Source organism: Doryrhamphus excisus, linkage group LG5 (genome assembly GCF_037039965.1).
Source record: "Doryrhamphus excisus strain RoL-2023G ecotype Guam linkage group LG5, RoL_Dexc_Guam_v1.1, whole genome shotgun sequence".
NCBI classification, from domain to species: Eukaryota; Metazoa; Chordata; class Actinopteri; order Syngnathiformes; family Syngnathidae; genus Doryrhamphus; species Doryrhamphus excisus.
In genome coordinates this window covers 7,354,027-7,374,379 of record NC_136361.1, presented here as the reverse complement: position 1 = coordinate 7,374,379, position 20,353 = coordinate 7,354,027, and the positions used below count along the sequence as shown (strand labels likewise).

General features: G+C 40.3%; 1 protein-coding gene across 3 annotated transcripts in view; it reads right to left on the bottom strand.

Annotated features, from left to right (window-relative positions):
* Positions 1–16,479, bottom strand: part of hecw1a (HECT, C2 and WW domain containing E3 ubiquitin protein ligase 1a) — a 47,279-nt gene extending 30,800 nt beyond the window's left edge. For 2 of the 3 annotated variants that reach the window (XM_058060044.2, XM_058060046.2), the window contains exons 1-4: positions 16,294–16,479; positions 7,359–7,674; positions 6,452–6,559; positions 4,152–4,246 (exon numbers count right to left, since the gene is read on the bottom strand). In XM_058060044.2, coding sequence (XP_057916027.2) covers positions 4,152–4,246; positions 6,452–6,559; positions 7,359–7,674; positions 16,294–16,323 — 549 coding nt within the window. In that variant the 5' untranslated portion in view covers positions 16,324–16,479. Of the gene's footprint in view, positions 1–4,151; positions 4,247–6,451; positions 6,560–7,358; positions 7,675–10,206; positions 10,265–16,293 lie in introns of all 3 variants that reach the window. The other variant, XM_058060045.2, reaches the window with a different exon arrangement.
* Between the last annotated feature and the right edge of the window lie 3,874 nt (positions 16,480–20,353).

The window sequence follows — 20,353 nt, the reverse complement described above, 5'->3', positions numbered from 1 at the left end:
GAGGTTTACCCAAGCCATCCAGCAGAGCCGTGTCCTCTTTGTACTGCTCCTTTCATGCTGACTTGGAGGTAGCGACCCCAGCTGAAGACACATGCACTCCATCACACATGTACACACATGCTCCAATCAAGCGATCTTGAGTACTTCTCGCTGCACTTATATTCAACACACACTACTCCCACATGTGTTGTGTAGCTGATTCACCTGAAACCTTACTGAGACTTACTGTCCACCTCAGATGGATTCTCTTCCGTTCGCTTGACTCCACCCTCTTGCTCTCCTATCTGTGGTTATTTTTATGCCTTTGTGCTGAAGAAGCGAGCATACAGTAGATCATGTTCTCAGTCCATCAGCATTTCCAAAGTCCAAGCAGCAGCAGAATAAGGCACACATGGAAATACAATCCCATTCAGCACTACAAGTTTATCAGTCGATAAATGACAAGGCTGACACTCCTGCAAGGTACAGTGGATCCTCGCATAGTCACGATGCAGCATTGGCACCCCCACAAATTCAACAATTGTTGGTCTAAAAATGTATATCTATATGGCATGGCAGAACACCAGGCCAAAAATGACCCAAAGTCCTCCTGTCTTTTGTTCAACAGCAAACACATGGGCTCTTCCCCAAATCAAACGTACAAAGTGATCAATAGACGCAAATGTGAGCCATTGATTTTCCCTTCAACAATCGTGTTTTTGTCATCTGCAATGCAAGGATTGTCACCACACACAGACACAAAGAGCTCACAGAGGTCATCACATTCCCTCAGGTCTTGGCGCCACACACAGGGCAACCAATATGACGAGCTGCTGCAGTGACAAGAACATGACCCCCAAACTCTGGCAGCTGTGCTCATGAGAGTAAAGCTACAGGCATCGCTGTCAGAGAAACTCCTCTTCCACTGCAGCCAACTTTGGTTCAAAAAACGGCAACAGCATTCCATTTACACAACTGATCTGTATTAACCAAGCAACGGTGATATTGTTATTGTGGCAGCTAACACAAAGTACTACATTTCTGGTAGAATAACACAACGCCTCACTATAGGCATCTCAGTATCACTCACAACGCCTTAAGCTACTCCCTAGGTAATGCTGCCGACTGGTCGGCTCTCAACTTAGACCCAACAACATTGCTACAAAGACTCAGCAATTTCCTTGTTTGTTCTGAGAGTTCATTTTAACCTGTGGACTACTTTGAACTTACCAGCTCAACAAAGAGCACATGTCTTGTGCTGGAAGATACAGCTATTCCATCAGTTGGAATCGCAATAAGAGTGGACATTATAACTGTTTATATTTATAGTGTGTATATGGTGGAAATACACTCCTTTAGTAATTTAATGTTAAGAAAAGTACGAATGAATTTAAATGTCAACAATCCTCCACATCATTCAATGCATTGTTTGATGGGCATTGTGGTCAGCTTTACAGAATATTTTAAGACATTAGCGTTAACTGAACAGTAAAATTCCGGCACTTGCTGAGGTAACACCTAAAGTAAATCAATAAATATAAAAAGAAAAATTTAGCCACATCGACAGCAGTCTGCCTCTCATACAAGGATACATGGAAAGGAATATTCCAATTTCTTGTCTACATGCGCTATATTCAAACAGAATAGTCAATGGGGCATGTGAAGTAAAGCGTAAATGTCAACATTAGGGATCAACCAATATGTTTTTTTTGGGGCCGATACCAATTTTTTTCCATCACCCTTAGCTGATGGCCAATTTTACTTGGGCCGATATTTGTGGCCGATACAGCTTTTGCGCCCTCAATTTACATGAAAAAATGACAATGATAACAAATATTACAAGTCTCAAGTTTAAACAAATAAACACTGAAGACAGTAGGATTCAGCTTTCTTAAACACACATTTAAACGGCATTATCAACTTTAAAAGGAATAAATATTCAACCATGTGCACATATTAAAGTTTGTGTTGTGCATGATAAAGACCTCTCATTAGCAGACACTGCTCCAATTGCTTCTGTGTGTGTGCGTGCGTGCTCGGAGAGAGCGCACACACATAACACGACACGCATTTAACCTCACCCCGACTGAATTGCCAACGTTGCCATTAAAGCGGTGTTGGTAACAGCTGTACAAATTAGCCTCCAACTACATCAACAGCTCCCTAATAAAAACAGTAGGCACTTTTAAAGATGAAGCATTCAGCAGCATTCCTGGTTTTCAGACCCACAAACTAAACTAGATTGCAGCGTCACTGGGAGCACTTCCTGGTTCCCAGCGTGCTTTGGGCCCCATCGATGTAAATAGTTCGTCAGTTTGTAGTTAAAGTTGCATAGTTGTTCATTCTTGGTCTGCTCAATTAGTGAGAGTGCTTTTATTCGTCTGTTGCATTGGTATGTGATGTTTTTGGGATTTCTTGTTGTCACACCGTGACTTAAACTGTTATGCCAGCGGTCACCCAGTGAAATGTGATGGGCTGTGTATGGTGTGAAAAGCAAGCTTATTATTTTACTAGTGAAATAAAACTTGTTCTCCGCTTTAAAAGACCCTCGAGCGCCACAATATTCTCAAGCACGTGTATTGTATGCACTTGGCGCTCACGTTACCTATTTCAAAGCAGGTGGCAATATTTCAACTAAGTTTAACTGTTAGAGGCTAATTAAAAGTTGAAAACGCGCCCTTGTTATGATTCACCAGTGGGGGAAGGGTACCGCGACTGCGTGTGTTGCAGGGTCCTCCGGCAACACAAGGCTGCCCGGCGGATGCCTGTCTGTAAATCAAGCGGAGGAAAATACATCGGCCGATACCGATTCAAGTAAAGAACACAAATATCGGCCGGCCGATGTATTGGTCGATCCTTAGTCAACATCATGTGATACCGACTTCCCCGAGTTTTTCTTTCACTTGTTGGAATAACGCCGTATTGCGAGTTTTTCGTTCGTCCAGTCCGCAGCAGTCCAGTGCCGATTGATCGCCTCCATTTTCAAAACTGAAGAACGTCTCGAGCTGCGTGTTACGTCATATACTATGAGCATGCGCTGAAAGCACCCAGAATAAATTTAAACAGGAAAAGATAAAATTCAATCTTGCTAATATTTTATAATTAAACTCGTGACATGTTTTATATAGATATATATTTTCTTTTTTAATAAAACTGGACTTGTGAAAGCTAGGAGACCAGGGTTCAATTCCACCCTCGGCCATCTCTGTGTGGAGTTTGCATGTTCTCCCCGTGCATGCGTGGGTATTCTCCGGGTACCCCGGTTTCCTCCCACATTTCAAAAACATGCTAGGTTAATTGGCCACTCCAAATTGTCCATAGGTATGAATATGTGCCCTGTGATTGGCTGGCGACCAGTCCAGGGTGTACCCCGCCTAAGAAGAACCTGTGCATGTGTGAGTTTTCTCCAAGGACTCCGGTTTCCTCCCACATTCCAAAAACATGCTAGGTTTAATTGGCCACTCCAAATTGCACGGGGAGAGAACACGCAAACTCCACACAGAGATGGCCGAGGGTGGAATTGAACCCTGGTCTCCTAGTCGTGAGGTCTGCGCGCTAACCACTCGACCGCCATGCCGCCCCAGTTTAGAATTACTATTCATATTTAACAAAACATTTAAAATAATAATAAAATACATCACACTTACCAGAGATGCTGATTATTTATTGACAAAATACACCCTCCTCTCTAGAGTCAACAGTTTTGATTTCTTTTTTCTTTCTGTCTCTACATGGTTTATATTTACTCGTCTGCTCTGTATTATGACCCCATTGATTAAACGACTAATTTTGATTTTTTTCTACTATGAAAGTGTGAAATGTAACAATGGGGGAATGACTGCAACACAGTCAGCTACGATGTGCATGTGCACATGCGCACACACGCATATGAACATGCAGCACAGGGCCACTGTAGAGGAGCAATCTCACTACAGCTGCATGCGTGTTTTCATGCTGCACGCTGGCAATTTAGGGGGAAACACTGAGCACTGCCTTAATCCTCTTGAGCACACATTTCACCCGAGCTGTACGGGATTGTTAGGGGAATTCTCTCTCACTCCTCCATGATGACGTCATAGAGCTTGTGGCTGTTACGACACCTTGCAACAATCATAATAATGGCCCTCAAGTCTTAAAGCAGCAGTCACATGATAACATGAAGCAATACTCACAGGCACAGTTCCCTTTTTGATGGTTAGACTGGGTGTGGTTGCTCTCAGTGCCCCAGTAACACCGTGGTAGTACTTGAAGCAGATCAAAGTCTCAGCTGAAGGAGAAATGAGGCAAAAATGGAAGACAATTTTGATTTTGTTAGTATTAATGGAATAAATTTTAAAAAGCGATAAAATGCAACAGAAACATCAATATTAACTAAATAAACCAATATTGCTGATGTAATACACCAATGTGAGTTACATATAAAAAGAGCCTCCTGTGTCTTCTTCTTCAGTCTTGTATTTTCAGTGGTCGGGATATTCTCTGCTCTGACTCAGAAGGATTTTCTCCAAATAGAGGTGCAGTTCAAACCCACCAACACCCACAGACAAAGCTGGTTCACCCCAACGATAAAATACTGAGAGGGTAATGCTGTTGTTTATGTAATACAGTGAGGAATGCAAGGACCTCGACACTGAAAAGACCAAGCAACCCTTATGAGTCCAAATGCAGATACAAAGGAATACTAATTTGGAAAAAACTCTAAACGTAGCAAGAGAATTGCAAAACCAATTTACCGACTGCAACTTTTTTTTTTTCTTTTTGTGGTTTTTGTCCTGGTCGCCAAACACTGGACCAGGTCTAACACCCTCGCATGGGTGTTGGAGTTTGCCCAACCGGTCTACATGTGCTTTGTGGACTTGGGAAAAGACATTTGACCGTGCCCCCCGCGGCACACTTTGGAAGGTGCTCCGGGAGATTGGTGACATTGGCGGGGCTTGGTTCACATTGCCAGCAGTAAGTCGAGCCTGTTTCTGGTTAAAGTTGGCCTCCGCCAGGGCTGCCCTTTGTCACTGATTCTGTTCACAATTTTCATGGACAGAATTTCTAGGCGCAGCCAAGGCATCAAAGGACTCCGGTTCGGGGGCCTTAGAATTTCTTTGCTATTTGCGGAGGTCCTGATGGCCTCTCCGGGCTGTGACCTTCCGCTTTTACTGGGACGGTTTGCATCTCGGTGTGAAGCTTCTGTGATTCGGCACCAAATCAGAGGCTGTGGTTCTCAGTCGGAAAAGGATGAAATGCTCCCTCCTGGTTGGGAATGAGGTCCTGCCCAAGGTGGAAAAGTTCAAATATCTAATGCCTTGGTGTCCTCCCGGTGGAGCTGGATGAGGTGGCTGGGGACCGGGAAGTCTGGGCTTCCCTACTGAGACTGCTACCCCCGCGACCCGGATAAGCAGAGAAAAATGGATGGATGGACTTTCCCCGTTACAACTACACCCGACTTGCTATTGTTGAAAGAGGTCAGGTCATATGCAGGACTGATTGGACTAACATACTAGTTACAGAGGGAGCCAAATTCACCGTGGCATTAATTCAAAAGTACAAATAATTTATAATAATATATTCATTATAAATTATAAATATATTTATTTATTTATTTATAATGCATGACTACAAACAACGCCCAGTCGGTACCAAATAGCGCACATTATTGTAGGTATAACAAAGCATGCTGGGAAAAGAGATTCTGCAGAAGAATCCTGGAAATTCCCCTCGTCCACCAACATCCCAACTGAAGTTAATCTCCCTGATTGTGGAGTTTTTGTGTGGATATAAAATACTAGCTTTTGCCCATACATTGTGAGCATAACTAGGAGGTGGTCGGTCAAACAATCACTTCAACAACTTCAATCAAAATCAACATCCGCAGACAGCAGCTCCCCCTCTCTTTTCCTTGCTTTCCTCTTTGTCATTCAGTAAGTGTGACCTTAAAAACTGTCTGAAAGCTCAAGCAGGAATGAACGACTCTTCAGACCGTAACCTAAAGTGTGCTTTGAGTTTTGGCCCTCCTGTGACTGAGATTGACACCTGTCTCCCCCAGAGATGTCTCATTCCATTGGAAGAGTGCCCACTAATGAGTGGGTTTGCCACAAGGTAGGCAATCGACATATTGTTACCGTTTAGCAGTCACATCCGGTAACAACCACATCAACAGCTCTATTGTGACCACCCCTGAGAAACATCCACCCGAGGCATAAATAGGGAGACTAGACACCTACGATTCAGAAGTGAAGAAGCCTTTTTACTTAAGGTGAAACGTCTTTGACTAACAAGAAAACTCCAGTTGCCACAATTCAACCTTTGTGGACTACCAATCACCTAGGTACTTGGGTTCATCAGTAGTATTATATGAAAAACACCAGAAATGTCTTCAATGTGGTTGACTCAGTGGTACATCTCCTATCATTTTACTTCATGCATAAATGGGTCTGGGTTCTTATGGGTTTGTCAGAGAAGCATATTGAAATGAACTTACAGTCACTGAAGTGAGAGCTGCAGTCAATTTTCCAGACTATTTGTCCCTTGTGAGAGCCATTGATGCCTCGGTTCTTATAATCCAAAAAGTTCTCAGATAAAGTCTCATCTGGAAAGAGTGATGGAAAGCACACTTTAAATTTATAGATCCATTTCCACAACATTTGATTGACACAACTTTGATTGACATTTGTGTGATTGAATGAGCAAGGGCTAAAACATGGCCACAGACTGTGATTGCACTTCCTGATTATAGATTTGTTGGTCTGAAAGTTGACTGGTTTTTGAGCGGAGCAGTAGCAGGATTTGAATACTAAAGTTTGAACTCCACATTAAAGGTGACAGGAAAAAATCCTCCCTTCTCCTGATAACCTTTAAGTCACAAATCAATGTGGATGTGAAAGAATTTCTACAACTGTACAAAAAAGGCCACATCTACATGAAAAATGTAAAGCATGTTTTCTGTCACTCGATGACAATGACATAGTCACATTAAAGGGGACCTATTATGTTATTATGCTAAAATGCATTTCTTTTGCTGGTAGGGAATCAAGAACTTCCGTATGAGCCATTGCAAGCAAGTAAACAGAGGAGCAGAGCTTGGGGGAGTGGCTTACAGCCACACCCATATAAGGAAGTCCACCCCTCTGTGACATCACAAAGGGGCAGTTTTACCACGCCTTTTAAAACCGAGCGTTTTGAGCCATACCAGGCTTCTTTTAGGGCTCGCTTACAAATGCACAAACCTCCTCCTCTCCACCTCTTTATCTGAAACTGTAGCATCATCACGAGAATACTACGAGAATACTTTGTAGGGCAGAAAAGTGGAAAAAGCATAATAGGTCCCCTTTTAGGAGTTGAATTAAGGCAATTGAATTCATATGAGGGAAAGAGCACAACATTCTCACCAACAAGGTACATTCCAATCCAGTCCCCAGCATCAACTTCCTCCTTGATGTCCCATGTGATCACAAGGTCTTCAGACTGCCCTATCGTGTAGTGAGAAGAGCTGACAGCTAGGGTGGAGCGAGTGTCTGGGGAGACTAGATCAGTGTCACTGGTGGATCGTGACAACCCCAACATGAAGGCTTCCTGGTTCAGACCGCTGCCAGCATAGGAATCTGGGCCATAGCTGTGACGATCTTTACAGCGCTGGCGACTCTGGTTGCTACGGGTTGGAGAGGCCATCGCTGCCAAGCCTAAAAGGCGATTCTGGTACAAGTTCTGCAATGCAAGAAGCACATTGGTCATATAAATGATCAACAAATAATTGTCTCAAGTTGCTGCCTGCCTGTTTGTGAATAAGCATTCCTGTCATTCATGGGAGCATTCATATTTGCGTGTCAAAAAAAATTGGTGGGTGGGAAAACCCACCTTGTCATGCTTTTCTCTCTGAAAATATTTTTTGGCAGAAAACCCATCTCATTCACCCTACGTCGTGTGATAATAACACATAAAATGTACAGCATACTTGTATAGTACAGTATATAACAGAGGTAGGGAACCTATGGCTCGGGAGCCAGGTAGGGCTCTTTTGATGACTGTATCTGGCTCTCAAGCATTTCTTACCACAATAAAAAATTATTTTTGCTAACATTTTAAAGTAAACCATCACAGAAATGACTGTTAAAAATAATATTCAAAATCAACAACTTTCTTATGCATTTTAATTTGTCCATCTATATTCTGCTGCAATACAGCCAATCATATCTATCTTTCCTAATGATATTTTCCAGGTCAAACACCAAAACTTGATTATTACTGGGTAATGCTGTAGTCTACCTCGGTCATTGAGATGTCAAAAAACATGTAAATGTAAACTTTCCTCCTTTAGTCAAATAGCTAAAGCTGCAGAACCAAGCCTTCTGACGAAGATGGCCAAAAGAATGAAATACGTCTACGGAGTACGGTGCAAAACTATGCAGCAGCAGAAGTTGTATTAATGGCAACAAGTATTTGATTTATTATTAGACACTGCCCTGCTCACGAAAGTGTGCTGGCCACACCCCATTGGCGTGGGGTAGTGTGCCTGGTCTACGTAATTAGAGCCCATTATCTAAAACTGTTGGTCTTACATAAAATGCACACATTTTATTGCATTCAATGTTTAAAAAAATGTATATGGCTCTCACAGATACACATTTTAAAATATCTGGCCTTCATGGCTCTCTTCGCCAAAAAGGTTCCCGACCCCTGGTATATAACAACACGATGTAGGTGTAAGACTGTGTCACGCTGTGTGGACTTTGTGACAGTCTTTGTTCAAATCTGGCCCTCAACACTTAAGTGTTCAGGTAAATTGTTGATGGAATTCCAATAAGCAAGTAGTGTGGATTCTGTATATGCGTGATCAGTATGATCAAAATAATACAAATTTGGCCCATGATAGAGATTTCAATAACCGTAATTTTCAGTGTGTAGGCCACTACTTTTTTGTCATGCCTTGAACCCTTTGGCTTACACAGTGATGTGGCTAATTTATGGCTAAAAGAACCTCAGATCCCATGAGGCTTGGAGTGCAGCTTCAAGAAGTAGTGACGTGGATGCTATGTTTGGAAGTCTTATGCAGTGATTGTGTTGTGATCGGTAAGTAAGTTTGATCAAGCGTAGAATTATTACAGCTCATGATTTGACTGCTTGCATATGTTGAATGGAAAAAGACGCTCATATCTCATCATCAAAGCTAACAGGTAATTGCTATCACCAACAGGCTGGACTACTGCATGATGTTAAGGACAGCTCAGGCTAAAGGGCTAATTTGCCTTGAGACAAAAGTGACACAGACTGCGACAATAAAAGAAAAAGGGAGAGGCTGACAAAATGTGTGACAAGGCTGTTCAATTCTGATACTAAAGGAGACGACTTTGTGGTTTTAGTTCCCAGAAGGAGGAAGAAGATGGCAATCAATGAATGACGTTTTCTGGTTGGTGACTGTTAAACTAGCACTGGCGCTGTTTGGAAAAAAAGCATTTATTTAATCCCATGTTACAATGTGGACACCTGCGGCTTGTAGACCGGTGCAGCCTATATATGGACAAATACTTTTTTCTTCATACATTTAGTGGATGAACTCTATAATCTGCAAATTACAGCATATTGCAGATAATGCATTTTGATGCCACAACCTGGTTGTGTCCTGCAAAACTGAGAGTGACAAGCTGCAATGTGTCAATGTATTGTAGACTTAACAGAGCTGGTTAACTGTCCTTCCACACTGCGGAGTCACTCGTCTCAGTTACCAATTGTCATCACCAAGATGACAAATAAATTATCTCTTACAAGTATCATTATCACTGGAGGAAAATCTGATTATTACTTTAGTGGAGACCTATGAAAGATGTGTGCCTCTAAATCATGGATAGTGATTTAAGTTGGAAGGAAGGAAGCTCATTTTCCATGGAAGGATCAAAGAATGCTCCAGTAAGAAAGGAGCTTCGGGGCATGGCTCAGTCAGCCTTGATGGAACAGTCGAAATGCTGAAGCACTTTGAGCATGCAGTTGGTGAGAAGGAATCAGGTTATCGTCACGCAAAGCAAAAATCATGTACAGTATTTTGCAGCATGAGTGTGTATTCAGTCCGTGGTTCATCTGGTTTTCACAATTTGGACTTTGATTTATGTATGGTATTGAATATTTTAAAATTGTGAATATAAAGTATGGGTATGCATTTTAGGATTAGCTGACCTCTGGCTAAATGGTGGCAAGCAGGCAAATGGAAAGGGAGGTGGATGGTCAGGGAAGCGGGGGCACACTGACCTTGATACTACAGAGCTGCATCAGCATAATGACCAGTCAACCCAAAGCAGACCAAAACCTGGGGGAAGGAGGAGGAGGAGAGGGGCGCCTCATTACAAAACACATAAAAAAGCACAGGCAGCGAATGCAGCGTGAGCATGTCAAAACGTCATTTTTGTGCGCTAGATAAGAAGAAATGTTTCAATTTAATTTAGTGTTTTTGACATTGACATTTAGTGTTTTTAACATAATCTTTTTTGTTTCGTCTTTGTGCATTTTGCAGCATATGATGATCATAGTTCATTTTAGTAATACCGTAGAGATAAGATTAAGGACAAATAATAAATAATTGAGCTATAGCTGGAAAAAACGAGAAAATGGAGGCGCAAAGACAACATAAACAGCACAGTGTGGACGATGAAAGATGGCAAAATGCACATGTTCAGTCGTATATACAGTATTCATACTGTAGATCCCCACTTTGAACTAGGACCACCAAAGAACGATAATTGATATGCCCATGAAAATGTATTTGACACAACTCGTTCCTCAACATTTGCAATAAAAGCAACTGTTGTAAGTACTGGCGATTCAGCTTCACAACCTTTTCCATTCTCTCTTCAATTGCCATTGAAGAGCTGCTGTGTGGCAACAATGATTAATCGGAAAACAAATTTCAGTAGAATACCTGATTACTAAAACATTTGATAGCTGCAGCCCTGATATATATATATATATATATATATATATATATAATATATATATATATATATATTATACTATACTGTATATATGTAGTGGTGTGAATATATATATATATACTATACATCCCCAACAATGAGTGGCATAAGCTACTGCTGCAGGAGGAGGACGCCGGATTGTAGTTCTTTGTATCTGAATTACTACCTGTATTCTAGCAGTCAGTTTATCTTGATCCATGTACCAGTACAATTTACTCCCACATTCTCTGTCCTCGAAAGGCTTCATTGTTCTGCCCCGGTTACCCCCATTTTTGTTGTAGTTCTCCAAAACCTTTTCTTTTGTTCTGCTGTACTACTCTTCTCTATCTAAGCTTTTCATCAAATGCATTTTATTTTGTTCAATGTTATGTTGTTGCATCTGGGGCCCTACCTTTTACATACCGTTACATCACAGAGAAAGGTCCATCAAGCAAAGCTATTGTCCGTATCGTAGACTGAAGACCGACTCCAACGTCAAGAGCCACTCACCATTACTGTTATATACGACACCAACTGCCTACAGCCTTGGATAATTACTGTGAGGATATACAGCATAATGTAGGTCTGATTGCACTAAACAAAGAGTCTATTGCGCGTGTACTTTAGCTAAAACAGAGGGTTGATATTAGACCATGAATATTGCTAATGAATTCAATATAAAATATAAATGCAATGCTTTAATTACACTGTGACACTGCAAGCATTAATGAAATCAAGCATATGACAGATATGACGGATGGACATGTTTTTCCTTGACTTAAATTGAATTATTTATCATGAAGGACAAAGCCTTTCTCATACCGAGGTGCGTGGGATTGAAAGAAAGCATGAAATAAATGTCTCTCACAAGGACAATTGTATATACATCACAACTTGGTTTTTGAACGCCCCAGTTTTTGTATGATTTGGTTTTCAATGAAAGTTTTCATCAAAATGTTGCTTTGCTTGTATTCAACGGCTCGCTTCTGGGTTTACGTAGTGTATGTCATGGATTGTGGCAGGGCACCACGATTCAGTCAAAGCCGCCACTTCTTGGAAATGATTTTTTGAAACTGAGGTAAAAATAAAAAAACGATGTGTAGTAACCAATGACAGTAATCTATTTCGCCTGGATTATGCTATTGAACTTCACTTTTTCTTACAGATGTGCTCACATTTTGTCAGCCAAAAAATAAGGGAAGATTTTATAGGGAAGGGCTTTCAATTAGCAACTGTAGTACTACTGCACACGTGAATCACAGTTTGTGGGAGTGAAGATGTATGACAAAGAAAAGGACTTCATGGTTCATTCATGTCCAAATCCCAACAGTCCTCATTATAGTGGTGACACAACTCGTTACGCTAACACACATGGAGAATTCTCCAGGGAAATATCCAGTTGTCCTTCCTACATTTTCTAAAACTCCCATGATAAACTAGCATAATTGCCTTCAAGATGCCATCATTATTCATTCAGCACACAATGCAATCAACAAAGGAGACAGGAGGATGGAAATGAAATTATCTCCAACTGAGGCTCACTAATGGTCTCCGAAGGTAGTCTTTCTACAACTTGTTCACAGTCAGGATGACAAAGTCATTGGCATATCCACCTCATTGAAAAACAACAGAAAAACATAAAATGAGGTGGTTGGACTACAAGGAAAGTGTTTCTCATAATTTCTATAAAGCTGATTTAACACTGTTTTTTCTAAAATGTGACCTGTTTCAACATGCATATTTTGTTAAATTGAGACTGAATAAAAGATGCTTTTTGTGAGCATCTTGTCAAAATACAAATAATCTGCTTTTATACACAGATGGAATTGATTTTTAAACATCATTTAATTCAGCCTGTTGGCACAGCCCTCCACAATATTTTGCTGGTTGGGAAAACTAATTACCCACCCATGGACTGGACAATGTGGCTGCAGTCGTTTCCATCACAAGTGAAATATATCAGTCCAACACTAATACACTAAAAGAAGAAGACTCTGCGGATATCACAAAATGACCAAATCCTGATCATCTTCTACAATCCTTTAAGTTGTTGTTGTCCAACGTTGATGACTTTATTCCATCAGATTGCGTCATTTTTGTTTGTGTGTTCTGCCCTTTCAATTTCCTTGTTGCCGAGATGATGTAATAACAATAAAAATTACAATTATCACTATTTATTCACTTCCTTGATGCCTTGGGTGTCTTCGGATTCTCTGGTGTAGATCAATATGAATCAATATAAAATATATAACAGCAACAATTAATTGATGGTAATCGATATCCCAATTAATCAACAACTATTTTGGTAATCATATTAATCATAACAAGATTTGTTGCAGACCCAACCACTAATTGTCAGTATTCATATTAATTTGGTCCTTTTATGACCTTCTATGACCTGCCTGATTACTCCATTAATTGAAACAAGCTTCAGATTAATCAACTAAGAAAATTATCACAATTCTATTTTTGTGTGCATTTATTAAAGCTATTTAACACACACTCAGCTTTTGTATTATTTAACGTTATTTTAAAAGAATAGAGGCAACCTGGTGTTTCTGCAGTTAGTTGCTCTGTCAGTTCAAGTCTTTGATTTCTGCATACAGAGGCGGAAATGAAAAAATGTGTCTCATTAACACGACTAATCGAAAAAAAAAATAATCCACTGATTATTTGGTTATTAGACAGCAGTCTTATTCGTATTCTGCAAAACCCCTAAAATAATAACAATCTTCTTTAAATATTGCAAAAATTTGTCCAAGCCAACATAAGTAAGTAGCACGATTTGCTTCATCGGTGTAATGAAAATGGTGTGTTGGAAAAGTAAACAATGCCATACTCACAATGTAATATCAATAGTAACTGTGCAACATTTCTGCATGAGCATGGTGTTTTGAACACTCCACTAAAGTTACTAACCTATAAATATAAGCAGCAGCCCTAGAAAAAAGGGTACCATTCTCGTCGATATTGGTCTGTTGGTCAGGCTTTGCTGTGCTACCAATGTACTCTCTCTATAATTAACCTAAGGATTTATGGCTGATTCTTATCGATCAAGGAGGCTGCTACCAATGCAGCCATATCTCGCGCCTGGATCTTTCACAACCTTACCTACAACTTCATTACTGCCATACAGTGGAAAACATTTGTTGGTGTTGACATCCACCCTCTTTGATTGCAGAAAGCTGTCCACTTGTTGAGGCAACAGTCCACGTCATCGTGTTGTCCTCCTCTGTTCTCAACTGCTCTGGCATTGGACCTGAGCTTAATGTAAAGCCCAGTCACAACCACATCATTCATGCTGGTGCTTTGCTCCAACCTATCCACTCGGCATGTCAATGGTAATTTGTTCCTTGTTAGTGCCATGTTTTCCTTGACATTCTGTTATCTTAGTTATTTCTGTAGCTCTCTCATCCAAACTCATCCATTTCCTTCATCTTCATCAAGAAATCCTTCTTTACTGTGAGGCGTCAATCTGGCTTCAATCTGTTGTCATCTCATTCTGTAAATTGGCTATCTTTTGGTGCCAGGTGCCATATAATTTAACTCCTGCCTTGCCCAATCGTTCACATTCTTCTGTTTCCGGAAACTCATGTGTCACCTTGGAGTCTTCCTCATGAGCATGGCTTTCTACCTCACACAAAGGTGTCGGTTTGTTCTTCTGCTCAATATGTGTGGTCAGGAAAGCTTTAAAATAGTCCTGAATACTGGGAGCGAATGTGGAGCTCAAGCAGTAAACATCCACTTCCTTCAACAGGAAGTTGACAGGAGATAATAACAATGAATAATCAAATTAGCTTGTACCTACAATAAGTACTGACAGCAAACCTAATTCAGTTCAGTGACTTTGCCTTTATTTTCCTCCAAAAATTGCCACAGAAAACACACACTCATTTAATACAAGTCTGTAAGTTAGCTTGGTTAAAGAGCAAAAGGAAAGCGAAAAGGCAATTTTTTCCATCTCGAACTATATAATAATTAGCATACTTTTCTGAGATGTCTGGGATCTTCTGCTGTATTCGGGAGAAGACACACTTTACAACAGATGCCATCATCACTTGCTGTTTAGCCACACTTTCTGTCTGTTTTTACATTTTGTTTGGCAACAACATTGGAACTTTATTCTTTTTGTTTTAGTTCCTTTTGTTGCCTTTTTGCATTTTCTCACCTATTCCTTCTTCATTATGATGACATAAGCACGTTGTTGACGTGAGCGATTCCTCGAGTCAGAAAAAAATCCTCAAATTCTATTATTTTTTGTAATCGAGGTACTCAAAATATTTGAGGAATTTTTGCACCCCTAATCATAATACAGGTCATAGTACAGCATACATGTTCTACTGTTAATGTATATTTTATGCTAAAACGATCAGGTTTTCTCATCAAGCATTAAGATTTCACACTTTCTTTGTGTCATAAATATACCTTTTTATGGGCGTAGCATTTACTCGCAGGTTTTCACCCTTCCCTGCTAGTCCTGAAACATTTACTGGCACAAAAACTATGATATTTTTCACACCCAATCAACATTTGACAGGATTTTGAGAGTGGCGGAAAGACAATTGAACATCGTAGTATTATTTTTTTTTAAAAAAACAGGACTATCAATCCCACCCTCGGCCATCTCTGTGTGGAGTTTGCATTTCTACTCCGGTTTCCTCCCACATTCCAAAAACATGCTAGGTTAATTAGCAACTCCAAATAGTTATGAATGTGAGTGTGAATGGTTGTATGTCTATATGTGCTCTGCGATTGGTTGGCGACCAGTCCCGCTCAAAGACAGCTGGGATAGGCTCCAGCACACCCGCGAGCCTCGTGAGGATAAGCGGTAGAAAATGAATGAATGAAAGGCAGGACTAACTTCAGCTGAAACTGAAACTGAACTGCACATCAACATGTAGAAAGAAGCAATGAAATACCCCTTCTCCATGTCACAGTAACTCCAGTTTACCTTTTGTTTAATAGTAAAAGAAAAAAAATTAAAGTATCAAAGTAGGTTACAGTTAAAATGACTTTTAACCTTTTTCAATAATCAGGAATAAACCAGTCAATCAAAGGAGTAAAGTGAACAAACATTACTGTGTAATAATAATAATAGTAGCATTATGCTATTATTTACTGGTTGTTAGATTCGTCAGGGAACACGTAATGAAGACGAAGAATTAGGTTTGGTGCTAAGTGGCCTCCTTTAGCCATTCGTTGGTAAATTCGGAAACACCCACAGCAGCAGGCTTTCCTCCTGTAATACATACATTCTTGTTCACCGTGAGGTGCTTTTTGAAAAAGAAATGTAACATGTAGCAGCACAAGCGGGCTAACGAGTTCTGGGCCGCTACAAAATCAAACGTTAGCAAACGTTACACAGCAACAATGGTGATGGTCGACCTACCTGGTGTAAAAGAAGCTGACGGTGGATCATCCTCCAAGCGTCAATGTGAAAACTGGAACAGCTACTTTCCACCGCGCTTCATGTCGAAGATAAGGACAAAAGGAAAGAAGATATGTTGCGTACCGAAGGAAGGGATGATGACAAACACCACAGGCAAGTCACATCCTTTTCGCTTGCCTTTAGTAAAGCTAGCCAAAACATTAAACAATTTGTAACTGACCGGTATACGATATAAAATACCTTTTTGTAGATATTCACAAATGTACGAAATATTATAAAGGCCATTTATGTTATATCTATAGATTCCATGTTGGTGGAATAATTATAAATAAATATGGGTTTAATGAGGAAAACGCACGCTTTTATGATCGGGCTACGATTGGACTACATAGCTTTTATTTTGAAGGTCTCCCATGAGGCAGCGCTCAAGATTAAAGTGTGTCACTTGACACAGTTGGGTACCAGTGCCTCGCAGCCAATAAGGACGCACGCCCAGCATTTCCTCTTCGTCATCCTCTCCCAGCATCACTTCTCCACCCCATAGCGCGCAATAAATATAATAACTATGCCGATTATCCTCAAGCAATACAATTATTATTATTTTAATCCTCCAACCCCACCCACGTTTTTAACAGGAAAACTACACCATATTGGGAAAACACTTCACTCTGAAAGTAAAATAAAGAGGGTACTTTCAAATTATGCCATATAATCTCCGTTTAGCATCTGGATCATCCTCTATATGATTTTCACATAAAGGTATTTATTTCAGGCATGTGTCTTTATGTCCATGTACTGTCTAATAAAGCATATTGAAAGGATTATAATGTAATGGTGTGTCGTTACAAATGGTATAATTGAAAATGCATGTTATATTTGACAATAGATCACATTAAATATGTACTCTTCTAAATGACAATTCAGTGAAAATACAAAAAGGCAGTACAACCCTTGTTTATTGTGGCTAACATAGCCATGCATGCTAACTCCAGCTAGCTAACAGTTTTACAGTCAATACTCGGCACATAACTTAAACGGAATGCAGCGCCATGACTAATTTTGCAAATACCGATCACGACAGGTACAATATTCATATGCAAGCCCACCTGCAACACCATAACATCAAAACAAACAATGTGTCAGCGTTAGCTTATACTGTATAATATTGATGACCATTTCTCCAGACGCAGCGCCTTCTCAGTGCTTCCTCTCCTGCTGCTGCCACCCTGTGACAAAATCGAGTATTGCAATCCTGTGATAGCGTGAAGGTGAGGGACAACTGTATACAAAAACAATACAGGAAGTTGAACTTACCTACACAAAATCATCTGAAAGTATGCTAATTTATTGCATACATTTGTATGTTTTAACAGCTCCAAATGAACTGAAACTTTCAATCACGCTATAAGATAGACGAAAACCTATTTACCTAACACACTTTAATAGTACTAGACCATTTAAATCACACTTGAACCATGTTATTATGAGCCATGAGGGGTTGCATTCAAAAATTGAATTTAATTCACACACAAAATTAAATTTCTGTTGATGTGTTGTGGATGTCAGAATAAAATTATAAAAGAGCGTTTGCCAATCTGTGACTTGGTGCCGATGATATTGTGGCTCCGTCTGCCCTCTTAACACAGAGGTTTGACTTGATATGATGCGTTAATTATGCTAAGAATTTTAACCCAACTTGCTGGTGTGTTTTGGATCGTTGTCCTGCTGCCCCGAGGTTGGTTTCAACTTGAGGACGTGGCCAGATTTCAGACAGCAAAATTCATGGTCCATTTTTCACAGCAAGTATTCCGGGTCCTGAAGCAGCAAAACCCCAGACCACCATACTACCACTACCGCATTTTACTATTCGTACTGAAATGCGTCATTACCTTCACGCCAGATGAAGTTGTTTCCGTATTATAGTGGTGTCTTTTGTGACCTCTTAGATGAGTGGTCGCTGTGCTCTTGGGGTAATTTTGGTTGGCCATCTACTCCTGGATAATAGCGCTCGCTGGAGTCCCAAAGCTTCAGTATTGTCTTTAGAACCTGTTTTTTTACAGACCAGAGTTAGTTTTTCATACCTGACAGTTTTGACTTCCCACTTGCAGTCTTCTCCTCAGGGTGGTCACGTGATGTTCCAATGACGTGTCATGTCAGCTGATTTATACAGATGTTGTCTCTGTCTTCCTGTCAGTGACGGCAGTTGAAACTGTCAGGTACGAAAAACTGACTCTGGTCTGTAAAAAGAACTGTTTGCAATGTAGACTGTAAATGTTGGATCAAATGAACGTCATTGGACTGTCTCTATAACCTTTTCCAGACTGATAGATCTCAGTTAATCTCAGGTATGTTTTAACAGGGAGGGGACAATCACTTCTTCACAAAGTGAAGTTGATGACTGATGTCAGGGACCATTTAGCTACCCGCTCTTCATGGTTGACAAGAAAAGCTGAGAAAATGATAACAAGCACCGTAAGGATGAGGAGAAATTGTTGGGAAGAGCTTTGGGAAGATCGGTGAAGACGAGTGAGTGGAAATGAGAGCTATGAATAGTGGGGAAGGAGAGGGAAGGAGATCATTTGAGGGGTTGGATTGACAGTGAGACGGGGGGGTATCAGGGGACCACAAGTGCAGCCAACCTTGGAAGACATAAACGTTGGTTCCTCATTTAAATTCACTGAAGCCATTTTCTTCTTTCCCCTTCAATCTCTGTTCCTCCCACGCAAAAGCACAGATGGAATATGAAGTTATTGCATTGCGATCCCCTTGACAATGGAATAACTATGATAAGACAATGCTATATCAAAATTAAATCACTGCAGCCGCCGTACTGAAAACAATCTAATTCCCACTTGCATATAGTTTTAAAGTTGAGTCTTGTCAACTGATCAAACAATACAACAAAAATGGCACCACCGAGGTCTGTCCAGAAGGTGCCACTCTGCTATAAGGGACTACTGTGATTAAACACCTTCAATGTTGTGTCTGACTGACTTGTTCTAATTTCACACAATGTTTTCCTATGGGAACTACTATAAGTGATTCAATTTGTTCTTGGCTCACACGGTGTCAATGAAAAATAAGTATATAAGTAGATACTATCAGTAGAAAGACATGTTAACACCGTACAGTATAATAAACCTAAAATAAAGGATACAGAAATCCCTTGTTTATCACGGTTAATTAGTTCCACAACTGACCACGCTAAGTGAATTTCCACAGTTCATTTATAAATAGAATATTTTTTGTATGTAGAGCATACAAAACCTGGTTCCAACCTTCTAAATACGGTTCATAAACTTAATTAGAGCCCTCTTGACATGAAATAACACCCCTATAGTCATCATTCCAGTCATAATATCTAATATAGTAGACAATATACAATTTAAGACTCATGCTCATGTATGTTACTATTGGGCAGGAGTTCTTAACCTTTTTCAGGCCCAACCTTTCCAGCACAGAGAGGCTGGGGCCCATTCAAATATTAATAACAAATTGGTCATTTTCAGAACTGGGGTACTCGAGTCATACAACTTGACTCGAGTCAGACTTCAGTTGCAAATTTGAGGGTTTGGGACTTACTAGGTAACACTATAAAAGACTCGAATTGCTTTTGACTTGAGAAATGACTTAATGTATTTCAAAAATTAAAAACATTTATTGAAAACTGACGGCGCCTTATGTGTGCAATAAGTTCCAAAATCTCAAAAAATTTTATTGTGCTACTTTGGTAAGCGCTTCGCTTAATTGACTGGTGGACCATTTCCCACTGATACAGGGACGTACGCTGGCAGCAATAAATGAATCGGACAACAATACATTATACGTACGCGAGTATGCTAGAGCCTATCCCTGCTGTCTTTTGGCGAGAGGCGGTGTCCACCCTGGACTGGTCTACATCGTAGTGGTATGGTATTTATTTATTATAGATTGTGGGTAAAACGTTGGACAGACACAACATCAAATTAGAAGCACAAAATGAATACGGTGTCTCCATTAGTATGAGCCTGGAGTTAGTTTTTCAGAAAGAAAAGATTGTGACCTTGTTTGATGTGTGGGT